Consider the following 26,889-nt stretch of genomic DNA (forward strand, 5'->3'; position numbering starts at 1 on the left):
ATGGAAATAGATGCCTGTTTTCGCTACTATTTCCAACACCCGTGGTCGCGTCTCCTTGTGGCCTACCTCGTCACCTTCTTCAATTTTCTCATTTTTGCGGAAGACCCCGTCTCTCACAGTCAGACAGAGGCCCATATGATTGTCGTAGGCAATTGTTTCTCCTTCCTGTTCAACAAGTACCCCGGCCTCGGATGGAACATCCTGAAAGTGGTGTGCTGGATTCTGGCCATTATCACTGGTCTATTAGCCGGGAAGTTCATATTCCACCGCCGGCTCTTTGGTAAGTCATCCGCACGATAATGCAATGGAATGTGCAGGGTAATGATTCTACGGCAGGAGAATCGTTACAGTCAGCTCCCATCTTTGCATCCATGCATACATCAAAAGCTTATTTTGTCGGTCCAAACACTTTGGTCCTAACAAAGAAAAAGTGAGGATCGTGCATAAACAATATGATGTTAACGGTCAAGAGATTTATCTGATCAGTTGCTGCAACATTAATCCGTTTTATCTATGGTATAGCATTGTGCATTGAATGTAATAATAGATCTTCTTTCATTTTTACAATATTCTTTTTCTGTTTATCTGTGCCAAAGTGACAGGATCACAGACTTTGCAGAAACATCCATCTCTGGATTGCCGAACGCTCGTGTTGCTCAGTTTCTTCACTTCTCACGACTCTTTGATGCATTTCCTGTTGCCGTCTTCCTCACCTCTTTCAACTTCCTCTCTCTTGCGCTCTTCTTTCTAGTCTAATCGTGAAAAAGGCTTTTAAGAATCTGCACCAAACAGCCTATATTGCTCTGATGTGGAGAATTTGACTTCTATGCTGATGTTAGGAAATATCAACGGTAATTGAGTGTATTTATTTCCTTAAAAAGGATCCCCATTAGCTGATACCGTGGCAACAGGTAGTCTTCCTGGGGTCCTGGATTACATGCATCATAACATCAAATCACGAAAGCACTATACCATACATATACACACTACATATACTGTACACAGAACATCATATCAGTCTACTTCAACAAACATTACATTCAGTGTATTTACCCATCTTGGGGAAAAAAAAAAAAAATCCAATCTGAGACATCTGGAGGAGACCTATGAACGGAGATGATTCTGTTTTGATCAATATTTTAGAGCTACATTTGCTTGCAGAGCATTAAATGAGGAGATCGCTCTTCTCTTCTCACTGCTGACGCTCAGTTATGTAATCTCAGCTCAGCTGGGGGCTGTTACTCTAGTCTAGAGACAGCCTGCAGCGAGGGAGGTGCAGCGTCTGACCGCCTGGTGCAATGACAACAACCTGCTCCTCAGCACCAGCAAGACAGGGACACCTTTGTGCAGGTCACGATCATACTTTGGAGTTTGCTGTCATTTTCCCCATTTTTTTTAATGCACCCTTTGCAACAGAAGCATTTACCAAATTACTTGATTCTTATTTATTTTTCTCTCTTTGTGCTCAAAAAGCACTGAAATGATATTTCGCGTTGTGTTAAATTATTGTAATTACGACAACTATTTCCTAACTTTTCTGTCAGTTGTGCAGCGTCGCGCAGCGCTTAAGCGTCATATCCTTTGCCTTAGATCTCGTGGCCCTTTTCCGTTATCGGAATCACACATTTTCTCGTAAAAACCGTTTCCCTTCACTCGGACAGCAACTGCCTGTTTCCACTTTAATGTCTTTGATGACTGAAGTGTGCCCGGCAACAAGGTGAAGCTCTGTTCGGTGCTGAGTTGTGCGCATGCGTCGGAGAGGTAGAGACGCGTTTATTGGCTGCTCTGTTCTTGTCCCGTTTCCCTGAACTTGATAACTGTCGCCTGCAGGAAACCATCTGGGTTCTGTCATGTGTTATTACTGGAGCCACGCAAAGGCCGGGCTGCTTCTGTACGGCTGCAGTTCAGAGAGGATGATGTGCGTTTGTTTGTGTGGATGGATGGGCGGCAGGATGGAGGGTGTGTGTGTGTGTGTGTCTGTGTGTGGTTGCAAACCTCTGCTGGATGCATCTTTGATTTGTGTTTTATATTTCTGTGAATCAAATTCTGTGAGTCTGTGGGTCATTGCACGCTGTGTGTGTGTGTGAGTGTGTGTAGGTGTGTGTGTGTGTGTGTATAGAGACACTCACCCTGACATTTGCTTCCGGGTTTAGAGCGTTTCTGGCAGAGTGGCTTGAGACAGAGATGACGGACGCTGTCCTGCAGCATGTTTGCTATTTTGGGAACAGCATTAACTTGTGGAAAAAGGGTATAATATGGGACCTTTAATTAAAAGGTGTTACGTTAGCTGTAGCTGGCTTAACATGTAGTAGGAAAAACACAGATAACCTGGGTACCAGCTCAACTTGTCTTTTTATTTCCCGCTCCTCTGTCGCATACCATATACGTGTCCCAGTGGGAACATGATTACACACATATTAGTTCCGCTTTATCCAACACCTCCCATCTATAGTCAGATATCAAATAAGCGGTGCTGTAAACATTTGATCTGAATGCAAAACATCCACAATAAATCTGGAGTTTTTACTTTAACACAACTGCTCTTTTCTTACTGAACTCAGCAGTGAAAACATTTCTGTTATTTTAACAAAGAATTCAACCATCACAGGGAGGTGGTGAGAAAATGAATGAATGAATGAAATACTTATTTGTTCATCTTCTGATCTCCCTTTGACCCACGACAAACTTTGCAGAGAGATCTGAAGATCTGAACAAATAGTTGGTCTTTTTCTGCTGACTGTTCTTCTCTAGATGTCTCATCAGAGTGTCGATGACCATTTTAGTAGGAGTCCATCTTTGTCAGCAGGTTTGTGCATAATTACCCTCGCCGAAGCGGAAGCGAGGGTATTGCAATTGGGTGCGTTTGTCTGTCTGTTTGTCTGTTTGTCTGTTTGTCTGTCCGAGCGCATAAGTCAAAAACTAGTAGCCCAATCAACTTGAAAATTTTACACAAGCAAAGTTCTGTCCGTGGCTCGGTCCTCCCCGAGAATGCCGTTGATCCGGATCTGGATCCAGATTCTAGAATTATTTTTACATCTGGAATTGTGCCTGTGCTGTAAACTGCCACTTTAAGAGGGAGGGACACGAATGGCATGATGGGGAAAAAGAGTCCAGAAGATGGCTTGTAGTACATTCCGGAGCAGCAAGCTAGAGCAGGTTTGGCCCTTCTGATCCGGAAGCCCTGTTTACTGTCTCACAAGATTGAAGAGTCTTTTGGAGGCGAGGGTCTGCAATCTCTGATTGTCGTTTTCTAGTTTCCATTTGCTGTCCATTTGTTTGCACAAGTCTTTCTGGACAGCTTTGCGATCTTTTTGACAAGTTGCTTATTCATCGCCAGAGTGATGTTCGACTCTTGGATTCTAGTCATAAGCTTGCTTCTCAGCAACTCTGTGATGGCTGCCATGTCTTCCAGAGGAAGAGGGACGACAGTGACTTCTTGCATTACGTGCACTGCATAATTTTCTGTTCTTGTTCATCAGACAAACCCCTCATAGATTCCTCTAGGAATCTGTGAGGAGCATTTTTTTTATTTTATTATTTTCTGATATCTTATTGAGCGACCTGAACTTACTGATCATTAAATCAACGCACCTATCAATAATCTATATAGTGATGTGATTGCAGGTTTGTGTGGCCGCAGAGCTTTGCCTGCGTCTTTTGTTTTCTAAGGGCGTGTGTTTAATGTGGATAAAACAAAACCCACCTGGAAAATGGGCTGCGAAAAAAGGTGATTAATAATAAAAACGAAAGAAAAGCTGCAAATCAGCACATTTTGAGAACCTGCAAGCAGTGCTCACAATTTAATTCAGTTTCTGATCACCGCTTGCTTTTAAAATTGTGTATATTTTTAGCCATGCATCTGTTTTCCTGAATAATTTTGTCCTTGCTCTGGTGTCTCGAAATCCTCAAGTTACAAGGTGACCCGGGTTGACCCCCACCCCCCGATTATGCAGGATTCATCAACCTTATGCTGCCCTGCATGTTTTCTACCGTTCTTCCGCCACCGCTCAGAGGCCGTCCTCCACCTCTATAAATAGCGTATGATTGATATGGCGCCAGCGCCCGGCGCTGACCCTGAATTTTTACTTACTGGGTGAATATCTTCGGGGGGGATTGATATTTTTGACGCCTATGCAGTCTCCATCATCGTCGTAATATGTTGAATCGGCGTTGAAATGTAATTTGTTTCTTGTCTTGTTACGACCTCGAAGTAAAGTCATTGCAGAATGAAAATGACGGCTCCTGTTCCATTTTGTCGGTTCAGCAACCTGCAGATGACGGACGTTGTCTGAACGGACGTTGTCTGAAAGACGCTATTTGCATTTCCCTCGTGGAATGATCCACATGTCCGCCTGCTTGCAGAAGAGGCTTCATAACAGAAGGTGTTTGCGCAGCAGACAAAGTGGGCACTACTGACTCGAGTTGGCAATCAGAGGAAGCCCGCCGGTAAGAAATGGCTTATTTACCTGGGATGTTGGACTCCTTTGGTCGGGACCTGGGCCATAAAGAAATGAGATCATCTGACTTGCGCTGGATTAGGTACACTGGTATAGCAACCAAGTCGCCGGCTCTCTGTGTTTAATGCTCCCTGTGGAGGGAGTTCTCTTGCCACTTTCCACCAATGATTGATTATCCAGATTCCTACTTACAGAGGAGTCCAGCTCCGGGGGAAGATAGTGGGCCTTGCTCTCCGGTGGCATAATGGCCCAGCGCGTCTGCCTGTGATGAATAGGGATGCTGGCGCTAGCGTCGTTACCGCTCTGCATGTGTCAGAATGTTCATTAGGATCCCCCCAAGGAGGGTCCGGGTAGCTGTTCTGATGCCTCAGTTCAAAGCGGGATGCAGCGGAGCGGCTGAAGTGCAAGAACGGAAAGGCATTTCCTCGTCTGTCTGTGATTCTCAGTCCTCCAGGTCATCAATGGAAAGACTTCCTCGTTTGGTTCTGATGGTTTCAGGATCTGCATGCGAGTAAATCAGTGCATTTAACTCCTTCTTAAAAACCTTTATTATACAGTATTACCATATGTGGGCAACATCATCAAGACAATATCATCAGCTAAATAAGTAGCAATCAGTCACAGACAGTTAAGACGTGAAAGACAAAATGAGGATCAGAACAGGTTTGATATTTTTTCAGATGGAAAACATGCCATTATGTGGTTTGCCACTGATTTTACACTGCTCAGTGTATTTGTATTTAACAGCTTACTTGAGGCTGAGATAATTGTAAAAGTAGCTTTTGCCACGTGTCTGTGTGTAACAGAATAGTCCACACAATTAAATGTAACGAGACAAAAAAGCCCGTCAATGGAGTCACCCAATTGCCCCAACTCTCCTGCTGGTCCTGCAGCAAAGTGTTTTGTATCGTCCCTCTTTCAGGGCCAGCAGCTTCTTCTGGAACTGTTCGCTAGCCACGATATACAGCACCGGGTCCAGGCAGCAGCTCACGCTACACAAGGCTTCCAGGTACTCGTAGGAGGCAAAGAGGACGTTGGTGTTGGAGAGGGTGATCTGATTGTGAGTTCTCATGATCACCAGGGTGACGATCATGACGTGGTACGGCACGAAGGAGACCACAAAGACCAGAACAGCGGCGGTGATGAGTCGGAGAGGCTTGCCTCTCGTCCTCTGGGCTCCTCTGAGCCTGCCGTCACTCGTTGGACGCCTCAAAACCCGGACTGTCAGGAAGTAAAAAGTCAGCATGGCGCAGAAGGCCACCAGGAAGCCTATGGTTCTGACAATGCTGATTGTGCTGACGTAGAGGAAAGGGCCCTGGATGTGGTCCGTGCACGCAGTGACGTTTTTGGGCCGGTGGATTGCAAACGTTACGAACAAGTCGGGAACGCAGCTCAGGATCAACACCACCCACGTGCAGACTGAGCACAGCCTGGCTTTGCCCACGTCCCACCAGCGCAGAGAGCTAATGGGGTGCACCGTGCCGACGTAGCGGTCGAAACTGATGAGGGTGAGGAACTTGATGCTGCCGTAGACGTTGATGTTGAACGAGATCTTCTTGAACTGGCAGAAGATCGCCATGTCTTTGAGGCGTGGCCTCTGGAAGTTGAAGTAGAGCGAGAAAGGGAGGGTGAGGATCCAGGCCGAGTCGCACAGAGCCAGGTTGAACAGGAAAACGCCGTTGGTGCTCCATGTGATCCGGGAGCAGGTGTAGTTGGCCAGGGCGGCTATGTTTCCCAGAATCCCGACGGGAAGGGCGATCGTGAAGAGGGCCATCAGGATGTAGCAGTACCACTTGCTGTTCTCGAACTGGCTGCAGATGATTGTCGAGTGGTTCAGGAACTGCAGGAACATTTCTGGGATTAAAGGACAGGAAGCAGACGATTTGATGCTTGTCTTAATTCTACCGTGAGAATAATTCTCCTTTCATTGCGACAGTGCACACATATTATAATATGTGGTTGGAACAGTTTTTCCTACATGTCCCATAATGCAGTTCAGCAGCTGTCTGCTGAAATGATCCTGACAAACGAGACTGCCAAATGTTAAGATTGGAGTTGCAACAATTAAGATTTGATGAGTTAAGTTATAGTCACACCAAATCGTGAATGATTTTTACAGTTAAAACTTCTGGTCAACAAATTTGAGACGTGTTTCTTTTAAAGCATAAATCAGCATGCTGAATTCCGTAGAAGGAGATGTGCAGTGTTAGATTTCCGGAGCCCATCATCCTCCAGATCATTGTAGGTTTATGGTCTTGTAGTTTGACTGACTGTACCTACAACCCCTGCATTCAGAGAGGACGTTGTCTTCAGTCTGTGTTTGCGTTGGCCGTCTCCATTGTCTCCCCAGCGAGTGTCCAGGAAGCCAATGTTTGATGGTCTGAAGTGAACAAACACACCTGGGGACTCTCAGTTTATTGCCTCGGCTGTGTCTGCCTCTGTTTGCGCCTAATCAGACGTGATGCATTCATTCTGTTCAGGCGAGCAGATGTGAACAGCCCCTTTGGCTCAGCCCGATCGCCTCCGTCTCGCGGTGGAAACTGAAAAGCAGGATTTTTACATCCTCTCTTCTAATGGGGGATTTTATTTTTAGATTTAGACGTTGAATCAAAAGATAGAAGCTAGGTTATGTACTACTACGTACTTCTTGTCCTGTGAGGCGACGCCACAGCAAATCAGCCTTCTCCTCTTCACCCTGTCCTTTGCATCGTCCTCTCCAACACCAGCCACTCTCATGTCCTCCCTCACTACGTCCATGTATCTTCTCCTAGGTCATCCTCTAGCCCTGTTCCCTGGCAGTTCCAACCTCAGCATCCTTCTACCGATATAGTCCCTGTCTGTCCTATGGACATGTCCAAACCATCAAAGTCTGTCCTCTCTGACATTTTCTCCAAAAGCTATGTAATAATTTACTATTTAAAATAAGGCTGCATAAAGTATTATATTATATCAGGTAACAAATGATCCATCTATAGGCTAACTGCGGGAGTTAGAATGTGTTAAAATGTTTAAAGTAATCAAAAACACGGGTTGTACTTGCCGTCTTCAGCCATGTCCGACATGTAGATGAAAAGCGGCGTAATGATGAAGGCAGGCGGGGATCACATCTCAGGTCGCCTCCACGCCTCCTCCAACAGTGTATTCTCATCTGTCAGCTGCTGTCAGCGTGTGTGTGTGTGTGTGCGTGTTGGTGTGTGTGTCATGCAGCAAATGGAGGATTAAACAAACTACTCTGATAACGCCCGATATACGTAAAGTAATCATGTGTCCTTGTGTACGAGCGTTCAGCTGCTGGGTTTTACCCTAGGTGTGTGTTTTTGTTCTCCAATGCAGCCTCGTGGGTGACACGGGTAGCGCAGTGAGTTGGAGCTAACATAGCATTGCCAGCTTCTCCCTTGAGTCGGTCCCAAGCCTGGATAAATGAAGAGGGTTCCGTCGGGGATGGCATCCAGCGTATAAATGCTGCAAACATTTGACATGCAAATCAACATAAGACAATCACACGGGATCGGTCGAGGGCCCGGATTAACAACGACCGCCAGAAGCGTTGTTAACCCACGGAAGCTTCTGCTGGAAATTGGATTACTGTGGGTCAAAGAGGGAGACAAAGAGGAAGAACAGTGAATCAGCAGCAAGAGAAGAGGAAATGGGAGCATTTAGCGTTAAGAGTAGGGACTTTGAATGTTGAGACGATGATGGGAAAAGCTAGAGAGCTGGTGGACATGATGATGAGGAGAAAGGTTGATGTGTTTGGTGTCCAGGAGACCAGGTGGAAAGGAAGCGAGGCGAGAAGATTAGAATTATTTGTGACCAGCAGTTTGGCGTTATGCTTTTTTATTTCCATTGTAATGAAAGAAAAAATATTTTTCTATAATTCTTTTTTGTGTTTTGTATTTTTTTTTTATTCCTGTAAAAGAGATTTAGAATTTGACTTGTTTTGGTAAATCAGTAAAACCCTCCGGTGTATTTCTGTTTGCGACCACTGGATGGAGACACAGCTACACGGTTCATGTTCATTTGAAAGCATCTTCCAGAGGTGGATGTGATATAATCCCTAACAGAACATCAGAGGAATGACACTGAAAATACAGTAATTACAGTTTATGAATTCCAGCCCAATTCGGTCTTTGTTTCCAGGTTGTGTTTGTGCCTCTTTCTTTGTGTGTATGACTGTGTGTGTCGTTTGTGTGTGTGGCTGTAATGCCCTTCGCTGGGCCCAGCCTTGAAGGTAGACGCCGGTGGTCATAAATCACCCCTTATCAAAGCGCACTACTGTCGGGAGGTGCAGCGAATCAAGCGTCTTGGCTGAATAGTATTGAATCCTCCCCTGGTTTAATCCTGCGCTGCTTTTAAAGCCAGATACGCCGATACACACTGCTCTCCTGAATCCGAGTCCGGGCTCATTGGCACTGCAGGCAATTAAGTTCAGCCATGCAAGTCAATTCAATTTTGCATCTGTGACGAGCCCGGAAATACCACAGAGCTGGACTGACAGTGTTGGCCGTACACTCCGCTGTGTCCCCTTCCCATAAAAAAAGTCCAGTTTAACCGGTAATACTAAGTTTTATGTTCTCTTCTCGACCATTAATACCACTAAAAGCTGACAGCCGCTCTTGTTTAAAAGCATTTTCTGACTGATGGACGTGAACCTCGAAAAAGAGGCTTGTCTCCATGGGAACCTAAACATGTTTGCTTTTATGTGTGTGTGATGGGAAAACAAACAGAAATGTGCAAGCTGAGCTTGAACAGCATGTAAAACTATTGGAGAATAAACCAGCCAGACTTTAATGGGAAAACAAATGGAGCACTCTGCTGTGTGTGTGTGTGTGTGTGTGTGTGTGTGTGTGTGTGTGTGTGTGGACACCAATAGAATGAGGTCTCTGAGGAACTTTAACTCAAAGGGCTGCTGACTGAGCTGCAGGAGAAGAAAACAAAGAGTAGTTCCTGGGAAGATGGCCACTCCTGGCACCGGATCACAGCTCGCGCAGCCGTGAAGTGTGTGTGTGTGTGTGTCAGGTTGCTTAAAATAAGATTGAGGTTGACTTAAACAAGCCTTTCTGTGTTTTTTTCTCTGTGCTGTCAAGGACATTTAATTCCCTTTTCACTTTATTGTAAAGTACAAGTAGACAGGATAACCAGGTTGCCAACGGCGAGCGTGCCGTCTCGCCCTTACATCCGTCCCTTGCGGTCTCTCGCGGGGTCAAATCAAATCTTTGCTATTGCAGCACAGCCCAATGGCTTCTGAACGTGATCCAGGCAATTTGCTGCCCAAATATTGCCCTTTTTTATTGTTTTTTTTTGTGTGCAATACTGTTGGCGATCAGAATTGATTTGACTGTTTGACCCCAGTCTGAGTAACGCTGGAGGCAACGCATAATAATAATGCACACTTTGATCACATCATTTCCCAGACTCCAGTAAATTACACTGTGCTTATGTAATGTTTATTTTTAGCCCACTCTGACTTTAGAATGTGAGCAATAAAGCTGTAAATGTGTTTTGCAACAGCAGCCTTGATAAAAAAAAGAAATTTGCGTAGAAAGACGCAGAGGAGCTAAAAGCACCGACGGCCTGTGGTCTTCAGAATGTCCAGCAAGCGGCTTTTAATAAGCCATTTAATAAGCCATGTTGGGTTCATGAGTTCTCCTGAGGACAAACTCGGGGCACGTCCACGTCCAATCTCACGCTCTGCTAGAGAGAGATCTCACAATAAATGAACACCGAGCCCGGGTGGTATGATGAACACCACAGGTCCCCAAATGTTTGAAAGAAATGTGCTAATGCGGGGCTCAAATCAGGAAACAAGATGCATGAGCTGACGACGGTCTGGACGATCCTCTGTTGGGATCGGTCCAGAATCGCTGACTGATTAAATCCAGAAAGGATCATCACTCCAGGGAATGTGGAATGGAAGTGACACCTCGGCGTTGGTCGTTAATCTTCATCTTGTCGTCCAAAGGGCGCCGGTCTGGCCGAGTAGAGCGCTATCGATCCGTGTGACTAATTCATTCACCTTCATCTTCATCTTTGCCGCCATTCTTGTGAGCAGGTTGACGTGCTGAAGCCGCCCACTGACAGCGGTGTCCTTATCGTGCTCCCTTTCAGGTCGACGCCTGCGCCTGAAAATGTTCCGCGAGGATCATGGCTCCTGGATGACCATGTTCTTCAGCGCCATCCTCTTCCTCTTCATCTTCTCACACATCTACAACCTTTTCCTGCTGATGGCTGGGAGTATGAAGTAAGCCATTCATTCTCTCTCACGCCTCTTCCCTTTTCCCCTCATTCGCCGCTTCCCATTTGTTCGAGCCGCTGGCGTGATTGATCCCAAACGTCTCGCCTGAACGGAGACTTGATGCCGGCATGATTAATTGGCCTGGGCGTCAAATCGCAGGCTGCCGTCAGAATCCGCACTTCTTCTCCCAATGATCTTGATGTAATCTTTTTTTTTTTTTTGGACATCCCCCTGCCCCATGCTGAAAACCAACATTTCTTTTCAAAGACGGTTCGGCTCAGTTTACGTGTCTCTCCGCGTCCCGTTAGCTGCTGAGGAGCCGTGATGCGCGGCAGAGCTTGACGTTCGCATATCAAGTTCGTTTAGGCATTTGCGTCGTGTCCATCACAAGGAAGGGAAAACATGACCTTGAAGCCAGCCGTCCGAACGTGAGGTTGTGGCGAGGTGATTTAGCAGTTTTGTTTGTTTGGGGATGTCGGAAAAACAGTGGCTATGGCGTCTATTCAGGTACAAGCTGTCGGGAACGGGGGGCGAGGGATGAAATGGGATCTGCCAAACGCAGCTGCCATCCCATATTAACACTGATCAACTATCCATAAGGTGCAGGCAGACAAACGCCGCTAGCTAGCAGGCCAGGTATTCTGTTTTCCTACGGAGGGAGGTGTGGGGTTTGTATAATCAGCCTATCTGTCACTCCGGCCGCCGCCACGGCGTCGGCATCCGTCTTGTCGGCTGAGAGACGGGATGCAAGCGACTGAGCGGAGAGATTCGGGGTCCGCTGAGATTCGGAATTTTGCTTGCTCAGGGAAAAGTCACATTTGCAGTCGCAGCCGGGTGTGCGTCTGTCACCGAGCGGATTCCTTTTTAACCGCCTCTCGTTTCGGCGCCAAAATGTCAAGAGGAGAAGCCCTTTTTAAGTGTCAACGGTTGACGCTCCGACTGTCGGGATTGTTCGCCAGATGACGCACAGATAATACGAAGGGGAAAAAAAAATAATGAGCTTTTCAGATTATCTCAGAGAGGTAATATATAATTTATATCCTTGTGGCGTGAGCGAGCCACGCATTGTGTGCTTGTTTTATCCGCTTCGGGTCGTCCAGGTCTCGGCGGTAACAACAAGTTAAACCATGACACTGGTGACACGGCACTGGAAGCCGTTTGCCTTGGACGTGCGTCTGAGCAGCAGCGTCGGGTCATCGGCGTTGTACACCTCTCCTCCCAGAGACAGATGGCGCTGTTGTAAAGCGTGTCAACCCACCTGTTCTTTGTCCGCACTTGCCCCCCCCCCTCCCCTTTCATTTCTGCTCCGACACTGTGCAGCATCCGTCGGGGACCCGGGTCATCCTAGAAAACCATTAGCGTTCACGCCTCTGTTCAAGAGGGACACCGGAGAACAGTGTCCACGCTGAGCCGGGACAACCTGCGGACGATGGATGTCGAGACCCGGAACAGCCGGGATGCAGGGAGAGGGGTGGGGAGTGGGAGAGGCACTGCAGCCACGATGATGCCCCCCCGCATGCCCCCCCCCCCCCAACCATTGTCTCGCTCAGAAGCAAGAGGGTTGTAATCTTTTGCCCTTGTCTGGGAATGAATGCAACAGGGCGGCGCCATGAGGGTTTCTGAAGTGCAAGTGTTTTGCCATGGCTTTTGACATCCAGCCACGGCGATGCACTTGGCTAGACGGGGGGGGCGGCATCCAACACCACCCACATATTGTTCTCTGCACCTCGCAACTCCCTCAAGTTATCGCGGACATTTGTACGTGTTTGTGTGAGAAGAAAGGGGGGCGGGGGGGGCTTATCGTCCGCCGTCTCCCTGACCTGATGCTGTCTGACGCCTTTGCCTTTCTCTCATTGATATGCGTTCTTTCTCTTTGACCTTTCCATCCATCCGGAGCCTGTTTTAATTAAAGCTTGCGATGCATCTTCATGGCACACAAGATAAGCTGCCCCCCCCCAGGACCGTAAACGATCGCTGATAAGAGATTGTGCATCTTTCTTGGGGGGGGGGGGGGGGGGGGGTGATTAGTCTTGTGAAATGGATTCATCAAAGCCATTATCTCCCCACTCAGAGATTTCCGGACTGCGTAATCTTTCACGGTGTAAAAGCTAATATTTAAACAGCCACTTCCAGGCTAACCGCCATCAACCTGTTCCCTTACCCAGCAGTCAGTGGAGGCGTCACGGGAGCTGTAATCCCCTTTTGTTACCAAACTATCACATCTGGGCTATTTGCATTTGAATATAACCGTCAGATTAGGGTGAGGGCGGGGGTTGTGTGAGACCAGGCGAGTGTGACCGCCTGGGGAGTTTGACGGACTCGAGCGTTCCGTCACGCTGTACAATCCCTTTGCCGCCATTTTTACGGCGCCATTCCAGGCCGAAATCAGCCCCTAATTAGATGCTGTTATTTAATTAGGACGGCCCAGTGCACGGAGAACACGTTAATCGTGCCTGCTTCAGAGAAATAACGTGGTGTCTTGAGGAAATGTTCAGGAGGTTTTTAGAATCTTTCAGAAACAATTGATTACATTTTGGTTATTATCCAGAAGAGGTCCTGGATTCCAGAATCACTTTGAAATGTTCGGTAACATTGCAGTCAATAGAGATTTTTTTCATCAATATCTTTGTTGATTATTGACCGATGTTTATAGAATTTGACACAGTCATGTAGGGAGGGAACCTCTATCTCACCAGTGAATTTAATCCGGATTGGATCTGGATTGCAGATATTATTGATTTCTTTTTATGGGGGTACATTTGCGGTTTTTGGCCCACTGTTAGAGATTTCTAACGTCTTATAGCCGAGTCAATTCCCCATCGGAGCAGGTCAACGGATTTGCTACCTCCACCAAGGAAGTTATGTTTTTGACACAGTTTTTTTTGTCCGTCTCTTTGCTAGCAGGATTACTGCTGGATGGATCATGATTGGGGGGAAATGAGCTGCTTGCCGGAGGTTTTCGCTCCCGGAGTGCTTTTCTGATTATTTTTGTTTTGTCACCCAGTAAAGGAATAAATTGATAGCTTGGTATCAAGGTCTGGGGAGAAGGGGGTAGCCGGAGCTCTGGATTTTGGGAAGTTGGTGGATCTCCTTCATGGGGAGGGATGAATGTGGGATTAGACTACAGCGATTCCCGACATGGGATTAGACTCGATCATATTAGGGTATTTATCTTTGCTTACAATGATCCTTTGTGCCGCCTGCATGCCAGCCGCCCCTCATCTGTCTGTTTGCCTGTCTAGCTGGGGTAATACCAATACCAGTGGGTTTAAAGGGCTGATAAATAGCATGTTGTGGTTTGGGGATGCGTCCCGTTGTATGCAGCTACACGAGAGACACGGCTGCCAGCATGCAGCAGGATATTTCTAAGTATACTTAGAAATAAAATATTTATTTTGCATCTGCGTTTAGTCAAGGCGTGTATCGTTCATTCGTTTGGAATCTTCTTTTACATCAATGTCTGTCTTCTTCACTTCATAAATGCCTATATAAAATGTGTAATTAACTCTATTCACATCTAAATATGTTTTTTTTCAAACCCAAACATTCACTTGCAAACCCTGACATTGAAACGGTAGGAACTCACTTTTTTTTCTGATGAGAGAAGAGACTTTAATCTTTCATTTGGTAGGTTCGGCATTTGCATAGTCATAATAAAGAATATTCTGTGGCACTTGGAAAATCGGGAAAATGCGTGACAACTGGGGCACTCAGCATACAGCTGAGTTATAAATGGCTGGCACTCAATGAGTTAAATGTTTTAATAGATGACTGCACGGTTCCGACTCGAGCCGTTCTCTGGCTCTGTTTTCCAGTCAAAGGCATAAATGGCTCTGAATCATTGTCTGCGCCGTACGGCGCCCAGACCGTTCAGGGTTTATTTGGACCCTTCTTCCTTCAACTGACTGGTTTGAGTTAACAGAAACCTCAGAATAATGTTCTGTTTTCTGTTATTTAGGACTCATTTTGCAGTCGCTCTATTATAATCTGCACTGATTGGGATGCCAGGCCTCCGTTTACTTTTGTCAATGACTTGTGATTATCTCTGAATGGAGGTGATTATTATTATTTTTTCTAACCAGCATTTGTTTGTTTGTTCGGCTTTTGTAGGATCACCCAATAGAGACTACTGGTGCGATGAATGAAAGGGGAAATGGAGCTGCCTTGCATTATCTAGTTATTATCTGACAAAGCGGTGATATTCTTGCTGATATTGATTTGTTTGTTTGTTGTCTCTTGTTTTGATTACTTAAAACGTTTTGTACACATTTAGATGAAATGATTTTTGAATTGCACCGCCGAAGAAACAGTCGGTTGGCTTTCAATAGTAATCCTTATTTACTTCTAATTTATGTAATTTTGTAATAATCCATTAATTTGGTTGGTTGGTTGTGTCTGGGAGGCACCCATTCATTATCGAAGCAGACCACAAACAAGTGTAAACACAAAAAAAGTTACGAAAATATAAATCATTCAATCAATCAATTTAATGTTTGAGGAAATAGCAAAGTCCAAATGTGATCAGATCTAGCTGTGAGCTATCAGTTCGCTCGTATATTGATATTTCCACTCATCCCATATTCCCTTCCAGACACGGTGCTACTATTTAATTCCTGCGTAGCACCGCGCTGCCGTCAGTAAATTGCAGTCAATATCTTGCGGGTTAGATTCATTGATCTATATTTGCCTTCCTCGCGCTTCCACACACCCACGCTTGCTTTCTAAGCACGTCGCTCGCTGCTTCTCACACTCCTACACGCGGACGTTACATCGGGAGCTCAAAAATGACTCATTAAAACGTTTAGTTAGCACGACGCTCCCTCTCTCTCCAAAGTCATTTTCTCTCATCTCATCTCGTCTCTGAAACAGGCTGTGAGCTCGGTGACACGGTAAAGTCATTTCCTCTGATTATGCTGCCCTGCTGTTTCCTAACAGACACGAGGACGGAGCGTTGGCGGCTGCAGCCGCCTCGCCTTGGTAAAGATCGTACTCCGGAAGCTGGCTATTTTGCGTGTTGCATTAACTGATTGCACCTTCTGTAGCTAACGCTTTAATAAAAAATAAAGACTATCTTCAATTCGTTTCCTTCCCAGTTGTCCCTGCGGCTTTAGTTTAATGCTCACGCATGAGCGACAGTTCGAACAAGAGGTTTCATGTGTTTTGGGTTGGCGTCGGTTTCCCCACAAAGCCTTGAGGGAACTTCTTCATATTTGAAATGCAATTTAAATTTGAGGATGAACTGATTTAGAGAACTTTAGACTAAATATCACACAATATCTAAAATGGATCAAATTGATAATGCGAGGACCTCGTATGGAAAAAGTTCAGTGTAGCATCATAACGTTGTACAAAAACACTTTTATGAGCATTATTTGAGATAACATTTGAGAACATGGAAGGACATTTGATATTTTTTTTTTCGGTTTTGGAACGCCAAAAAAAATAAAAGGCTTCCCTCACAACGTCTTTCATTTTGTCAGGAAATACACTGAATAACTTTAATTTTATTTTATACACCAAAATCACCAGTTTTCAACAGAAACCTGAGAAGTCGAGTGTTTTGTGCAGAGAAACATTTCAAGCAGATCACGGACTTTGACTGTAATATTTTTTTGTTTTACTAGCGCATCAAATATCTCAACGGTTGCTTACTTATAGAAAACAATAACAACAGACAATAGAGCTTTTGATTTACAACAACATACAACGGCTGCTCCTGGGTGATTCAGACAGCAACCGATCGTCGGACGAATCCAGGTCAAGCTCACTATATCCATCCCGATCCGACCCTGAATCTGAACCCAAACCGTCAGTTGAGCCGTGAGTTGCGATGCGGTGAAATCACAGTTTTACTCTCATCATAATAAACATCACAGCTTTTCATTTCTCAGGTTTTGGGATTTTCGCTTTTCTATCTCTCACGTGAAATTGATGACAGGCGATGCAGACGAAGCTCTGAAAAGCCTTTAGAAAGTCACGGCTTCTCCAAAAATCTTTATAGCACCAAATTGTACTGATGTCAAAAACAACATAAAGACCTCAACAAAGAAAAAAAAAAAACTCTTAACTTTCACAGCTCCGTCCTCTTTAGTGCAGAATTGTAATTTCTTCCATGTGACGGAAGAAGACTTTGAAAGAGGTTGAAATGTCCTCGAATATTATGTCCGAACAAACTGTGGGAAACCTGATAACGTTCCTCGGAGGGTCAAATCTGCCTAAGCCAGACATGCTGGCACCGCCACCGCCACCGGCTCTGCGATTAAACCATGGGAGCCATTTTGGAGCTGATTATTCATGGCGCTACGATACTGATGTTCCACTACACTGAATCCTCTCATTAGGTCATCTGGCTCTGAAGGCCATTAAATCTGCAGTCAGCATGAATAAGTCAGAGGTAGAGCTCTCTGATCACGCGTTGCAAAGAGTCCCTGAACTCATCATAGGTACTCTGCCAGGGGCGGGGGCGGGGGGGGGGGGGGGCTCTCTTTTTGCACAGGGGTAACATTTGCTCAATTAAATATATGAGAGGAGCAGGCTTTGGTGGCGGGGTGGTGTTTTTAGATTTAAAGCCCAGCACGTGGTGCCAGGCTGCAGCTTCAGAAGTATCGATCAGAGTGCTGCTGCAGGTGAATGGCTCCCAGTGGGATCGCCTTGGAAACTGGAGCAGTGCCAAACCACGGAATGCCTGACTGACTTAATGCAGGTATAAATCGCCATTCCAATCGAGGCTGTTTTATTTGCAGGCTTGCTCGAAGCGATAAGTCACCCTGCAGGACTGCAAGTTTTTGTCAATAAAATCCTGTCAAATCCTTTTTAGATGCATTGATGACGTGTGATTTAGACTTTTTCCTTCTCGGGAAGGGTACAAACAGGGAGTTATAAACAGCCGGGGGGGGGGGTTCCGGTCACTGGCTTTCTAGAGTTACAATTGGAATCCCACTCTGTTTCCGTTGAGGATTCGGTGCACTTTTCAAATTGTGCATAATATTCAAAAAATGATGTGTAATTACTAGTAAGAAAAATAAATGCCCAGTCATTCATGAATCAGATAATTGCCGAAAGGAATTGCCCTTACCTGCCCTGTTTGGGATTTGTTCCGTGTCGGTTGTATTTCCTGCGCAATACAAAACATTTTTTTATTGGTGTTTATGGCCGGCCAGAAACTGGCCAGGAAAAACAAAGATGAATGAAGCCGTCGACTTCAAATACGACCCCTTGAAAGCAGAGCCAGAGCCCAATCCTTGCCTTCTATTATTTTCATGGGCCGGACCTGCTTGGGGTGAGAGTCGGGTTTAAAGGGGAGGTGCTGGGCCTTCTCCAGTGAGACCCCAGGTTGCCAATAGATCAACCAGACCCCTTCGCTCCCCGCTGTCCTTCTCCTCGCTTCCCGGCACAGGTCCTATAAGAGAAGCGACTGACCCACTTTCCTTCCATCCCCGGTGCTGTTACCTGGAGAAAAACAGTGATGTGGTGTGTGAGTGTTTTTGGGTGGGTGGGTGCATTTGTGCTAAAAAAAAAACCCCCACAATAAATATATTTTCCTCTACTGTACAGAAATGAAGGCACAATTTCTTTTCTGATAATGCTGCTTGTGAGATTCCTCCTCCTGCAGCGCATCCGTCGATGCTGTCGATGCTAACCGAGCTTGCGCAGGTCGAGCGCGGTAACCGCGGGGACCGCATCGCTGCTGCATTGTTGATTTGAAATCAACTAGACATGAGACAAATTTAGCAAACAAATGGGTGTTTTGACACAACTAGGATGAAATGAGGGCGATGATGATGCGGCGTGCGTTTCCATCGCGCTGGTGTAAATTGTTTACAACCCTCGGGGCTTTCGCTGAATCCGTTGCTCATTGTTTTCACTGGATCAAATTGATATCGATTGACTCTGACAGCTAGCATCACGACGCTCCGTGTCACTGACTCTCACCCTCTCGGCTCTTTCAGCGCCCCCCCTATCCTTTTTTTTTTACCTGCCTTCATAGCATTTACTGGATTATTTATGTCCGTTTCACTTCTGGCCTTCTCTCCTTGCAGACCTCACATGGTGACAGAGTACATGGGCATCAGGAACGAGAGCTTCATGAAGATTGCCGCTGTGGGGACATGGATGGGAGATTTTGTCACTGCTTGGATGGTGAGATTCTTCTATATCCTCAACATGACAAGTCTGAAGATCTTCATGGTCTGGATCGGACTGATTTCTTTATCCGATATCTACCAGGGCTCCACATTTACTTCCTCTTTTTGCATCTTCATTGTTCCCATATAAAGGTTGATTTAATTGTTCGATTTATTGTTTCTTTTGATCGGGTTCAATTTTGCTCTCAGACTGCAATACATCCCACCAGAAGAAACTCCAGTTTCCAATTGTAGCAAAAATGCAGACTGGCATACTAAATGTTAGCATGTTAGCCCACATTGTTTTATGTGATGGCTAGATTTTATTCAAAAATTCATCTTGTTAACATCTGTCTGTCAAAATGCCGATGTCAGCACTTTGCCATGATAATTTACTTTTTTTTTGGGACGTTCAGCTCGAAGCAGAGTTGAATGAGGATTTGTCAGGACTTCTGCCTTTTAAATAACCTTACAATAAACTAAATCGTGAACTCGAATGTTCACAGTTTTTTCTAAAATCTCATCTACTTGCTGATTTCTCCGGTCAGGTGTATCATCTCGGATGTTTTTAGGCGCCACATAAATTGCATTTGTGCTGCCTGCTACCAAATCCTCAGGGTAACATAGAGTTTGATGCAAGACGGGTCAGAGGAAGCAAAGAACATGCAGGCGGAGGCAGACTGCGCTGGAGGAGAAACATCCCTCCATTCATTTGTCAATATAAAGCGAGGAGGAGCGCTCCACTGGGAGTGGGGCTACCTGTGGCGGGAGGGGTGTGGCTCTGACACCGGCATGCACACAGCTGAGACAACTTGACAAGCTCCCTCAGCGGTAACATTAGTATTCTAGTGTGCACTGCAGAGACAGATAGGAGAAGCAGGCGAGGAGGAGGAGGAGGAAAAAGAGGAAGAAGAGGAGGAGGGAGCCAAAACGAAACAGAGGTGAAGGGGAAATGTAGAAAAGTGAGGCCAATGCAAAATGCTGATTCCAGAAGTTATTCAGAAGGTTTCTTTTTTTTTTTTCAAACATTCAATTAATTCGACGAGGCACTTTGAAGACGACCGCTGCGTCTCCTCTGCATATCCAAACCACAGTTTACTCAAGATGAACGAGCGGAAAGTGTTTTTGCATCGCTGCGACGGCATTTTTATTGACAAATTGACCTCCACCCTCAAAAAAAGTATTCTGGATTGTTACACTCGGTAAGAAAAGCAACCTCGGATACGTATGGGAAAATCTGTCCTCGATTGCCTTGAATGCAAAACACATTAACGACCAAAGAAGTCTGTGTTTAATGGAGGAAACCGCAGGCCCAGTCTTCTCCGATCACAGCGGATGTGTTATTCTGCATTCATTAACACGCATCTCCTGACCGCCTTGTCTGTTACCGGGTCGCGGGGTCATGCTGGAGTCCATCCCAGCAGTCTGTGCACGCCGATGTTTTCCCCACATGTCCTCATTGAGCAAACAACAAGTCAACAGCAGTTACAGCTTCCCTCCTTCAGGGATAACTTTCCACAAGAATTTGGGGAATAAATACGGCACCATTCATCACTAGAGCGTCTACAAAGTCGGCCACTGAGATAAAGGCTGGATCCGGGGTTGGTGGTTCAGTTCATTCTAAAGGTGTTTGATTCTGTGCCATTTAAATTAATTTACACAGAATCCTAAAAACAGGTCAGTACGGAGCTCAGTTTTTTTTTTTTGCTCTCCTGCTGAGAATTAGATAAGAAAACTAATGTTGTACTCGTGAAACAAGAAGCTACAGCTAGCATGGAAGTAGTCTGACTCTTTTTTTATAAAGGTTTCTTATCTGAAGCTCACTCATTAACAGTTTATATCACATTTAATTGACAAAGGTTGGACAAACGAGATGATCTTCTGATCAATCGAGCATCACAAGTCCTTGAAGGCAAATTTGATTTCCTTTGGACGCAGTCAGGGCACCTTATGCTAAGCTAATCCTAGCCGCCACACCCTCTTCATCCGATCTCTATAAGCGATTGATCTTCTGCACACTTTTCTTTCTGCAGGTGACGGATATGATGCTTCAGGATCAAAACTACCCAGACTGGGGCAAAGCTGCCAGAAGGTTCTGGAAACAAGGCAACAACAGGATTGTTCTCTTCTGGTATTTTGTCCTCATACATATCTTTAGCTTCATGTACCAGCTCAGTAAATGCAGTGGGTGTTTGTGGGTGTGTCTGTGCATGCATCTATGGTCTCTGCAGGTCTGCATGCAGCTAATAGCCGTGTTAATCTTTGATTGGAAGTGCAGATTGAAAAATCAATGGATGCATCAAGGTGTCGGGGCGAACCATGACCCTGCCTCTTACCTCTCACACCAGAGGCCGTCACCCTTAAATAACTAACTAAACAAATACTCCACCAGTCCAGGTCCCAGCAGTGTTCATTCACCAAAGTGGATCCGCGCTGTCAGTCAACTCTGACAGGCAAACGACCCCTGGGTGGGTAATTTTGGGGTCACAGCGAGACGCGAAGGACGAGCTAAGACGAGGATATGGTTTAAAGTGTCTGACATCTGTTTGTTAAAATTCACAGAGATCTCAAAAATTCAACGACTGCTCGTCGGTGGCGTTTGCAGAATCGATTCAGCCGCACTTAAAATGCAAGCAGATGAATTGTTCTGTGACTTTTTTTCTGCAGCCCTTCCGTTATTTTGACGGATGTCCCGACTCGCACTGCCACAACAGATGGCATATGTGACGATCCAATATGGGAAAAATTCAGAACTTGAAATGGGATTGATAAATGCGCCGGATGCATCTCGTCAATATGGGCCGAGGGGTCGCGGCATTTTGTGGAGGACTGTTCCTGGGAAACGATACAAATCCTCGATTTGTGTCACCAAATCCATCATCTCTCTTCCGCTCTCTTCTTTCCCTTTTCCCCTCCTCTATACGCTCATTTCTATTGTTCTATACTGCCATTTTAAACTTTTCCTATATCTATTGGTCTTGCCTTTCATTTTCTGTTCATCTCTCCTCTTTTCTTCACTCTTATGGTACCCTTCTCATCGTTCTGTTTCTCATTATTTGTTATCCTTCCTTTCCTTTCTCCATCTTCTTCCTCCCATCCATCTTCTCTATCCTTTTCCCTTCCTCTCCTGTCTTTCTTCCTTACTCTATTCTGATTTCTGTCCTTCCTATCCCATCCTTTCTCTCATCCTCTCTTCTGCTTGTCCTCGGCCCTTCCCTTCTTTTTATGTTTTCTGCTCACCTGTATGCTTCCCTCCATCCTCCTCTCCTCTCCTCTCATCCCTGCAGGACAGTGCTCATCTCTCTGACGTCAGTGGTGGTTCTGGTCATCAGTACTGACTGGATCAGCTGGGACAACCTGAACCGAGGCTTCCTGCCCAGTGATGAGGTCTCCAGAGCCTTCCTGGCCTCCTTCATTTTGGTCTTCGACCTCCTCATTGTTATGCAGGTAGACTACTCCCCTGTGGCCAATTAAAAAACGGGGAGCTGGGACATCTCCTGGCATACTACTCCTCTACCCATCCTGTGTTCTGCCCTCGCTCCACCCACCCTCCCTATTCATCAATGTGGGACAACAGTGAAGGCGTCTCAGTTCACATATGCACATTCTATATATAAAGACACACAAACTACTGTTTACATCCTCTGTGTTTGAGGACTTCTATCCCAGACCTCAGCTCTGAACTCCCCTCTCCCCTAATCCGATGTGAATCCCATCTTATTTCCTTTAATGATGAATCACAAGATTGGAGTTTTTTTCCCACCCTCCCCTCCCAAAGGAGAGTGTGCATCAATAACAGCCTGTGTCAGTGCTTATAAATATGCAAATGTGCTAGTCTGAGAAAAACAACAAAAACGTAGTGGGATTAAGTCTTTTTTTTTTTTCGCTTTTTTTTTTACACACAAAGCTAGCTGGGAGCCAGAACCACAAGCCAATCATCTAATGTGGTTTGACTGTGAGCCTAATTCAACATGGCGCCTCCAAATGCTTAATGAACATATTTAGCCAGTCCTCGATGGTGGGAATTGGAGACACGTCGCAAGACTAATATTTGGTAACTCCTAAATATTCGTTTCTACTCTGTTGATCTTGTTAATTTCTCTGAATTCAATTGCAGAGCTTCACTGTTAAAAAATGCACCACTCCACAGAAACTGGGCAAGGGCGCCATGATAATTCCCATGATGACCAGTATTAGAAGTGCTTTCTAGGCTTATTTATTAAAACAATTCATTATGTTAAAAAGGATCCTTCCTACTCTGGCCAGCCATTACTCCATCTTGTATTCTGTTTCTCATTCATTTAACCAATTATAGCGTTTATGATAATGTGTAGAAAAAGCTCCGGATCTGCCACTTCCCTGCTTCCCATCTCCTTATTTTAGCATGGAGGTATATTATATCATTCCCCGCTTGCAGGGATTTGTATACGACAGGACTGTCTCTTTTTCCAGGCTGCGTACAGCATAAACGTTTAACTACACCTATTTACGAGCGTTGTGGTTCCATCTGTGAATAAAGTCTCTCCTGGCCCCGCCCTCATTCACTACTAACATGGGGCGTCTTACCTCCATGAGAAAAGACTGGTGCTGTTGTTCTCAATCCAGTTAATGCTCCAATTAATGGCCTGCCTGGATTTGCCTTGGAGCTAGGTTTTTCTTTTACATCTTTTTTTTTTTTTTTTGCATAATTGTGCTGCTTTTCCCGGCTAAACCTCAGATAGCTACATCCTTTGTGTATACGCATATATATATTATACGCCCTGCCAGTTTCTGTTGTAGAGACTCATTATTTTGTCAGAGAGGGAGGGGCACACTTTGTGCCCTTTAGTGCTATAGTAACGCAGGTAGAGAAGAGGAGTGTGGGGGGGGGGGGCGCAAATCACCGTGCTGTTATGCTGCTCATGGATGATGGCAGCGGAGATTACATAAGGATATCGTGAACGCCGGCGTGTGTTAATGGAGAGAGCGAGAGCATCTGTAGCAGAATCGCATGAAGCGAGGGGAGATGCAGCTCAATTAATGAAAACGCTCAAAATAATTGGGCCTGTTTTTTTTTTTCTTTCTTCCATAACGATATTTAATTAATAAATAAATAAAGCCTCGTTGTGCGCTTTTCATCACATTCATTGATTTTTGCCGTTTTAAGTGCACGCTTTTCACAACACAAACGATCTAATTATAGGTGTGAAGGCATGATGGCACTTTTGCAAAACTAGCTGTGTGCTTCTAATGGTGGCAAGGAGAACTTTAAACTGCGTGTTAGCTACAAAATGAAACGTTTATTTCATTAACTTTGCATCATTTTGTACCTCATCAGGAGTAAGCCCTTGTTTTCTTACCAAACACAACGGCAGGATGGGAAGAAAGCACACAGACACCGCGGGGGCTTGGACAGCTTCTAAATGTCAGTATGGGTTTCCTGTTGATGTGTTTTGACACGTTTAAATCCCCGTGCACACAGTGGAGTCCGCCACGCTCGCCGTGTTTGACCTCCGGTCAGCGCGGTAGACTCCTCAGAGATTTAATACCAGCTGATATGAGAAGGTTCAGCGGCGTGTTGAACATCCAGTGAAACACGATGCCTGGTTGACATTTGCCGCGTCTGTGTTTTTACCTGAATGCGTTCAGTTTTTTTTTTTCTTTTTTTTTTTACAACTTGGGCCATATTGTCACAGCCGTGAGATAAATTAATAAGATTGTTGTGTCTGTCTGTGTTTCAGGACTGGGAATTCCCTCACTTCATGGGAGACCTAGATATGAATCTACCAGGAATGTCAACAACACACGTGAAGGTCAAGCTTCCTGTCTGCAAGGGGATCTTTAAAGAGGAGTACCACATTCATATAACGGGTACGCAACTGCCGCACACAAAGAACGTTGCTCCACGGGGAGTAAATCCGCCGTTCCAGCAAACAGTAAACATTAATAAACTGATTAAAGAGCAGAAATGTGGCACAAAACTTTGGCCTATTTTTGATTTGCGAATATTAACAATGCTCTCCCTGCTCAGCGATGCAATTTCCCTCCATGTGGGTTGAAGCATTTTGATGGTTAAGCCACAGCAGCCATTTATAATACATGTAAAGCTGATGTGGCACGCAGGTGGCTTCCTGCCCCGGTCGTTCGCCCCCCCCCCCCCCACCGTCGGGCCAGATGCATCTCTCATTATCTTCCGTATTTCTGTCTCTTAATGTCCTCTGCCAACGACATTATTTCCCGTCTGAAATCGTCCACCCAGTTTTTCCATTTCGCACCGGCGCTTGCACAGAATGAGTCGGAAACCATAAAGGGAAGGCCACGCCAATGTCCCTGTTCTAACGCTCGGTGCTTCGCCAACGGTCGTTAACCCTAAATGCATCGCACATCCATTAAGTATTATGGAACTGGCGACGTGATTGGTTTAACTAAAAGCGTATTTACGGTATATCACGGGAATCATTGTCATGAATACACTTGAAGATGGGAGGACGGCGGTCTCAAGATAATGCCCTGGTGTCATTTAGAAGACTCTTGAAGAAGTAGCAGCTGAACGTGAATCCGTGTGTCTCGCTGCATAGCTTTGGGATTCCTGATTAAAGAGCAGCATAGCCCCCCTCTTGGGGTCTGCATTTGTCAATTGGATGGCCCGCATGTTAAACAAGCTGTTAAAATGACCCGCTTGTGTTCTAACACAAGTCACGTGTCTTGTTTACAGGTAAGTGGTTCAATTACGGAATCATCTTCCTGGTCCTGATCTTGGACCTCAACATGTGGAAGAACCAGATCTTCTACAAGCCCTACGAGTACGGCCAGTACGTCGGTCCTGGAGAGAAAATCTACATTGTAGAGGAGCCGGAGACGCTGGCAAACTTCAACCGCAGCACGCTCACCTACGAGTGGCGCTCCGCCAACGTCGACCCTAACACCAACGTGACCTATTTGGAGCGGGACATGTTTCTCCACAGCCGCTACGTGGGAGCGAGCCTGGACGTCAAGTGCCTGGCCTTCGTCCCGAGCCTGGCAGCGTTTGTCCTGTTTGGGTTCTTCATCTGGCTGTTCGGACGGTTTCAGGACAGTGAAACCTTCACGGAAAGCCAAGACAAGACGTACGAGAGGATGACGAGGACTTCGCCCTCGGAGTACAGCAAGGAGATGGGCGTAACACCGGAGGAGACGCTCGTGAGCATGACCGAAAGTCTCAAACACTTGGGAACGCCGACACTGCTATCAGTGGACGGGCTGCACTTTGGAGCGACGCCGTCGACGAACTCCACTATTTCCATGGAAACCCAGGAGACGCACCCGAGCGTCGTGATCGACAGCGCAGAACAGGAGGAGCCCGTGGCGTCTTGATGTCCACGAGCGCTCCGCGTTATTTCATGAACAGCCGACACTTAATTAATTATGAAACAGTCGGCAGACGTCGCAAAATGCTGTTCCAACAGCTCGACAAGAAATTCAGGAAAAGGGTTAAAGTGATCTCAAACCTGTCCTGAGTTTCAGTTGCGTTTGTGTAAATCTATTTTTGTAAAACAATATTTTTGCACCTCTAAAATAAAGATCAACAAGGCATTGATTCCGATAACGGATGCATCTTATAGCATGCAGACTTTCGACTGACGAGGCGTTCACTGGTTGTTTGACATTTTCATAACTCAATTGTATATCGGTGCCTAATGTCAGAGGAGTGTTTTTACATTCACGACACAGCTTTCCGATGGATTTCATTATGTCACACCAGAGTTACAGCGACACTCGTGCCTTGATATTACAAATGTTCAGATGCAGATATAAACGTATTCCAAAAGTCTATTCTGCTATGCAGGCGGTAAAAGATGTCGGCATTCTAATCTGCTGTATAATCGTTTATATCTTGTGGACATCATTTTCTCCTTAAACCATTTTGATCCATGTTACATCTCTCTTTGTTGAGTTTAAATTCATCGTTCTCAGTGACCCGTCCGTATCCCCTCACTCGATATTAGTTGCAGGGGGTTAAAAGAAATGCAATCAGCCGAGATCAGAAATAAACCCAACAAACCCACCTCCCGATTGCTTATGTGGCTGCGACACCCCGGCCTGGAATACCAACCGCGTC

The 26,889-nt window shown here is 45.6% G+C and overlaps 2 protein-coding genes across 2 annotated transcripts; one reads left to right on the top strand and one right to left on the bottom strand.

The window, feature by feature from the left end:
- Positions 1-26,144, top strand: tmem117 (transmembrane protein 117). Its single transcript, XM_068739749.1, has 7 exons — positions 1-280; positions 10,563-10,695; positions 18,729-18,828; positions 20,846-20,943; positions 22,100-22,259; positions 24,533-24,662; positions 25,507-26,144. Exons 1-7 carry the CDS (start codon positions 1-3, stop codon positions 26,142-26,144), a joined length of 1,539 nt encoding a protein of 512 aa, XP_068595850.1.
- LOC137894362 (P2Y purinoceptor 1-like) lies at positions 5,314-6,309 on the bottom strand. Its single transcript, XM_068739843.1, has one exon. The coding sequence runs from the start codon at positions 6,307-6,309 to the stop codon at positions 5,314-5,316; it is 996 nt and encodes a 331-aa protein (XP_068595944.1).
- Positions 26,145-26,889: the final 745 nt, after the last annotated feature.

Source organism: Brachionichthys hirsutus, chromosome 5 (assembly GCF_040956055.1).
Source record: "Brachionichthys hirsutus isolate HB-005 chromosome 5, CSIRO-AGI_Bhir_v1, whole genome shotgun sequence".
NCBI classification, from domain to species: Eukaryota; Metazoa; Chordata; class Actinopteri; order Lophiiformes; family Brachionichthyidae; genus Brachionichthys; species Brachionichthys hirsutus.

Coding starts and splice junctions, on each gene's coding strand:
- LOC137894362 (XM_068739843.1), bottom strand. CDS start 6,309: ATGTTCCTGCAGTTCCTGAACCACTCGACAATCATCTGCAGCCAGTTC.
- tmem117 (XM_068739749.1), top strand. CDS start 1: ATGGAAATAGATGCCTGTTTTCGCTACTATTTCCAACACCCGTGGTCG. Junction 10,696..18,728: donor CTGATGGCTGGGAGTATGAA/GTAAGCCATTCA, acceptor CTCTCCTTGCAG/ACCTCACATGGTGACAGAGT. Junction 24,663..25,506: donor GTACCACATTCATATAACGG/GTACGCAACTGC, acceptor TCTTGTTTACAG/GTAAGTGGTTCAATTACGGA.